At 35.7% G+C, this 6,362-nt stretch overlaps 1 protein-coding gene across 1 annotated transcript in view; it reads left to right on the top strand.

Annotated features, from left to right (window-relative positions):
- Positions 1-4,230: 4,230 nt before the first annotated feature.
- wwc1 (WW and C2 domain containing 1) overlaps positions 4,231-6,362 on the top strand; it is a 61,563-nt gene continuing 59,431 nt past the window's right edge. The window contains exon 1 of the mRNA XM_084730052.1: positions 4,231-5,210. Coding sequence (XP_084586178.1) covers positions 5,092-5,210 — 119 coding nt within the window. The 5' untranslated portion in view covers positions 4,231-5,091. The remainder of the gene's footprint in view (positions 5,211-6,362) is intronic.

Genomic DNA, 6,362 nt, shown 5'->3' with positions numbered 1-6,362 from the left:
TGGAACTATCTTAAATTAAAATAACTAACTAAATAAACAAATAAATAGATTCCATCCAGACGAAAAAATTGTCAGGAGACGTCAGGAAGCTGCGGGCTTCTACAATGGACCTCAGACAAACAACAACAACAACAACAACAACAATAACTAAGCTAACATGATTTCAGGAAAGTACAACAAAAAAGACACTGAGCAGAAAAACGATCAACGATCCAATAAAAACAAATACATAAGTAACAATATGTGAAAAAGGGAAGAACAAAAATACAGTATGTACATATCAAAAAATAATTAGACACCGTGATTTAAATATGATGGATTTCCTTCAAAATGATGTTCAACAAACCTCAGCGATGATGTAAAGACAAATGCAAAACAAAATCTCTATCTATAAACACACATATCTGATGAATATTTATGTCACATACTAGAATATTCATTTTTCTAAACAGGGAGAATTTGAAAGAGTTTCCAGTCTTACAAGTCACTTTTGCAGGAAATAAAGATTCTGAAGATTGGAGGCTTTGTATTTTACCAAACCACAAATTACCACAAATCAGATAATTTATTATGGAATAATTGCCTGTAAAGTTACTAAACAAGAGACAACGTGAAATGAACAACGTGAAAAGTTTATTATTAGCCTCCAACAAGATATTGTCACGTTATTAAACACTTACTATACTATACTATTTATCTTTCTGTCACGTTTCATATTATAAAGTGAAAACATATCATAAAAGTTATAAAGTCAAGTCTAATAATCTAATCTAATCTAGTCTGGGCTGAATATAGATCCGTATTGTACTTCAATTATGTTACCCAACCTTGGTTATCACGTTATAACGGATAGTCTGCAACTTTTTGAGTTTATGCGCGCTGAAGGAGCTAATCACTGAAATTTTCAACAGGACTTGAAGGCATCACAGCACCCCGCCCAGCCGCACCGGTGTGCCGGTGAGTGCGGGACGCCAAAGACTCAACAGCTGGAATTTAACGTAAATATTCATTTATGTGAAACTCAGGAGCTGCATCAGTTTATCTTTCAGACAGAATAATAATCATCTGGTAGATAAAACAGTGTTGAACCGCGCTGAGATGTCAGATCACTGGGATGAAGGTGGTTTGTGTTCGGAGTCTCTCCAGGAGGATGAAGTGCTCCATCTACAGTCAACTCGCAGTTTTATAGGCTCTATTTCTCTTTCCCTAATTGGCTCTACAAGCTGTGTGTTTCTGACTCAGACCATTAAAACTCCACAAAGAGAAAAAAAAAACTTTCTGAAAAGGTTAGACTTTTCCCTAATGAGCTGATCTCTCACATATTTTTATAACAAAAATAAAACTTTTTTTATTCTCATACAGACATACCACACATCTGAAATAAGAATTATTCAGATTCAGTGAAAGTAGCAAAACCACGGTGTAAAAATACTCTTGTAATAAGTATAGTACTATCAGCAAAGTGCACTTTTTCAATATTATATTTTACTTATTATATTAAAATTAAGTTTATTTTTGTCTGTAAAATATTAACATACAAAGTAACTGTATGATATAAATATAGTCTAGTGGTTTGAAAGTATACAGTATAATCAAATGTAACTAAGTACTTTTACGTGTTTCCATTTTATATTGCTTTATTCTTCTACTCCACAATATTTGGATGTAAGTATTTTATTCCACCACACTCATTTGATAGCCTCGATTACTTTATATTAATCCAAAAAAATAAACTAATAAATGATAATGTGTTAATATAGATTTAACAGCACAGTACTAAGCTGCAGCATTAAAGTGATGAACACTAACGCATCACTAAATATTATATATTATACAACAGGTAGTGATTTGATTGGACAACAGGCATCCACTGAGTGCTGATATAGAGCACAGCATCACTGGGACTTTTAACTACATGTATCAATCCGCCAACAGGTGCTCTAATAACGGTTACATGAAGGTTAGTGACCAACGGGAAGCGACCGCACAGGATGAAAATAATGTGTCTTGTGGCTACGAAATTATTTGCATAAATATAGTCTATACATGGTTTAAACTGATAATATAAGATCGTTCCCTGAACAGTTTTTTTTTGCTTCTTAAATCAGTCATGTCATGTTTTTCTGAGGGAGCAGTTTGAGAACACAGAGAAGAAGAAAGGAGCCTCTGGTTACATTATTAACTCACAGGACATTTACATGAGTGAACTCTGGTCTTATAATCATGCAAAGTGTGGTTACATACCTGATAGCAACCAGAGCGTATAGAGCAATCGCTCATGTCCAGAAGGTTAGTGGACGATTACAGAGCTCCATCTTACTTTGTCCAAACCAGATCAACTGTGTCTGTAAATTACTCTGAGTTTAACATTCAAACTTTTTTCTGTGTCCTTCGAAGCCCAAGATGGCTCAAGAGACTCAATATGTCAATCAGTCCAATATATATCACTACAAAGAGACACAAAATGACCACAAGAGATGCAAAATGACCACAAAGAGACACAAAACAACTACACAGAGACACAAAATTACCACAAAACAACTACAGGGAGACAGAAAAGCATGACAAAGAGACACAACGCTGCTACAAACACAGCTGTCACAGTGTCTCTTTCAGTCCAGGTTTGCTCCTATAAACCAGGGGTGGGGTGTGTACATGCACAAGCCTCCACCTTGTACATGTCTGTCTAAAACTGGCCTGGGGTCAGTCTTCTTCATCTCTCAGCATGTAGCACTTCAGCGTGTTGACCACCAGAGGGCGCTGTGGGCTTAGAAAGTTTGTTAACACAGAAACATGTGAAGCAAAGTGGGCTGATGACTACAAAACTCAACATTTATATGAAAATAAATGTCTGGAACTACCACAGCCATAAAATAAATGTGATTAGAATAAATAATAAAAGAATAAAAAGTTAAATGAAAAATGAAAAATGGACAAAACTTACACATGTCTCGGGGCAGGCTGTGGGAGAGGGATGAAGATGATGACCTTTGACCTCAGTGGTCAACAGGCTCAAAAGTCAGTTTGTTGATAATGTAATTGTTAAAAAAAAGTTCAGCAGAATACTGATGCCACAGATAGTAAACAAAAGTATCACAAATAATGTAAACTTTAGTCTACTTTAATCTAATCTAAACTTTAACACATTAATTGGCTTAATATCAGCAGTAATCTAAGCAAAGAGCTCATCTGGGTGACTCTGTGTTTGTGTTGTTGTTATGAAAATGGTTACAGCCTGAACTGACTGTATTACAATACTTTACTTAAATGATGTAGAAATTGACCTTTTTCCTAAAGCTCAAAATAACTAGATTTCGGTCATAATGAGCCATATGGATACAATAATTTAGGTTATTTTATATTTTTTTCAGAGTGTAAATTCTGGACTAATTCCACTTTTAGACTGTTTGTTCCCAACATATCCTAATCTACTTTTTTCTCATTTTTCTTTCTATTATTATTATTTTTCTATTATTATTTTCTATTATGTGTTTGTTGTTTGTTTCTTTTTGCTTTGTACTTTTTCTTTTCATTTCTTCTTTTAACAGCAAAAATGGAGAGTAATTTTCCATCTTTGTTATTAATGTACTCATGCAAGGATTCTTTGCACACTAGTGTCAATCAACTAATAGACAAAACTTTAACCCCATTACACACTTTGAATGACAGTAACCTTATTTGTATAATGAGGCAGAAATTCAAAAAGAAATGTAAAAGAAAATAGAGAAATAAATACATTTGGGGAATTAAAGAGATGGAGAAATGCAAGGACAAATAATACCTAAATAAATAAATTTAAAACTGAATAACAATACATGAAGTGGAAAATTGCGAAAGCAAATCAACAGGGGGAATAAAATTAATGTAAATTAAGAGAGAAATATCAATTTATGTCTCATTTTATGAATTAATTAATCCCTGCATTTATTTTAATAATATTTTGGTGCATTTAATGGCATATTTATTTATTGAATTAAAAAAAAAAATATTTTGGCAGTTTTGGTCCTCGATAGTCATGATCAGGAAGGTCTATGTTGTAAAAACTGACTGATTTTTTTCAGTGAAACAACTCAGTGTAAAAAAAAAAAAAAGAACCTTATGATATTCTGAATTTGAAAACTGTAACCGGAAGTCTTATTTTGATGGCTGGATTTTGTCGGCAGATGTTTTATTTTGAAATCACAGCCGACCGGAAGCCGCGTTGATTTTTTTTGACTTGACAACGGTCGACCGGCCGAAGTCATCGGGACTGAAGAGAGACTTTACCGCCGCTGCTGCTGCCGCTTCCCTCTCGTCCAGTTTCTTTTCAAAAGGATAATTAAACAGAATAACACAGAAGTTTGTGTCGGATTCAGCGGGGTTTTAACGTCCGTGGATTCGGTCGTTACTTTCTTGTCTCTGCGGTGTTCAGACTGCTCGTTCCCCCCGCGGCTGGCGGCTAGCATCGGCGACTGCTGCTAAACATGGTGGCCTGTAGGCAAGAAGAAGAAGAAGAAACGAGCCCAGCAGTTTGGGGATTTTAGAGGATTTTTAACGCCGCTCGCACGGTTGAACCGGTGAAACACGGCTGCTGTGGACACATTACTACCCTCATCTTCGGTTTTATTCGGCGGTTTGTGGACTTGGACGTCGGGCTGTCTTTCTGTTTACGTTGAGGCAGCGGTGCTCTGTGGACCGTGGATAATTGTAGTTTACTTCAAAAGTTGTCACCAGGCCGCCTCAAAGTTACCCTCAAAGTTATAAAACATGCGCTCACGTGTGGAAAAACCCGTCAAATAGCAGCACGGGTTTGTTTTATGACATTCACATAGAAATGAATTGGTGCACAAGTGCAGCTAACTGGAACTATTTTATCCTCTGAGGTAGTTTCTGTCTCCCTTTGAGGTTTGATTCATTGTTAATCTCTGGATTATTATGGATTATTATTATTATGGCCTAATCCAAGCCGCGCCAGACCGGGACTTTTGGGAATAACTGCTGATACTATTGATGATGATGGTGATGGTGATGATGATGACAGAGAAAAGCGATGGTTTCCCTTCGTTATGATTTTGAGTAGAGAGGAGTTAATTACATGGAGACTCGTCTGACATGCCAAGGAAGGAGTTGCCACTACCTGAGGGTTGGGAGGAAGCCAGAGACTTTGATGGCAAAGTCTATTACATTGACCACATTAACCAGTGCACCAGCTGGATCGACCCCAGAGACAGGTAGGACTGTGTGTGTGTGAGATGTTCAGGTACTAATGGAGAGGATGGATGACCTTTGACCTTGTGCAAGTGATCAAAAAACTTAGTTATCCTCTTAAAATAATAGAAATGTGTCTAGATGGGACACTGATAGGCAGTTACTATGCATGTGGATTTGCAAATACGGAGAATATTTATTTCAGGTTACAAATAACACATCACAAATCAGCAATTCAGTGATAATTCATCATCATAACACACACATTGGTTGCTTTTTATATTATAAATCATAACATCAACAAACAGTGAATATATGTTGTGTTTATAACTTCACTAATCCCCGTTTTTTATCCAAAAAAACACAACTGAAATACTTTTAAAAGGGCTTGCTTTTTGCATGTGTACATTGAATGTGCATTACTTAATGCAAAAAATAAATATTGCAATTATTTTGACAGATATTGCGTTTTTGATATGCGTCTATGCATGCACAATAACTATCAGGGCTTATAGATTATTGACTGATAATGGGAAATTTGCAGTGTGGTATCTTTTTGTTCTGATAATAAAGTTACAAATACATACCAGTTATAATAATATCTGATTTGACAGATTATGTCGAAGCCTAATTTGAATTCTTATGGGGAAAAAAAACTTGATAAAAGCTGTGACATATTGTAACTTTATCCAAAAATTGCAGCTCCTGAGTTTTGGATATTGTGCTTGATTTTGATAATGTTTCGTTTGATTGTTCAGCTCAAATTTGGTCTAACTGAAGATGTTAAGTCATCAGCCCCTCATTGCAATTAGCAGCAGGTCCATAGATTACAATTAGAAAAGGCTGCATGAGAGCAAGGCAGAGTCAAACACTACTTAATGTCCAAAAGACATCAAATGATTTCTAAATGGCAGTAATTGGAACTTACTCTGTTTAATAATTCAGAATAATACAAAAATTGCACGGCAGGTATCAGCGGACAGATGTTTTTTTCTCTATTTCTATCAGTGTCGTCTTTACTCACAAACTTTTTTTCAGCAAATTTGAATCTACACAGACTCTGAGTGGTACTGCACATTTGGATAATTACTCTTTTTGTCATCAAACTCACCTCTGAGTGTCTGGAACCAACGACAAAAACTGGAACGATAACTAGATCGTAACAATAGCTGGTT

The sequence above is a fragment of the Lutjanus erythropterus genome, chromosome 11 (assembly GCF_056507025.1).
Source record: "Lutjanus erythropterus isolate fLutEry1 chromosome 11, fLutEry1.hap2, whole genome shotgun sequence".
Classification (NCBI taxonomy): domain Eukaryota; kingdom Metazoa; phylum Chordata; class Actinopteri; order Lutjaniformes; family Lutjanidae; genus Lutjanus; species Lutjanus erythropterus.
Note: the sequence above shows the minus strand (reverse complement) of the source record. Positions and strands in the feature narration are given on the sequence as shown.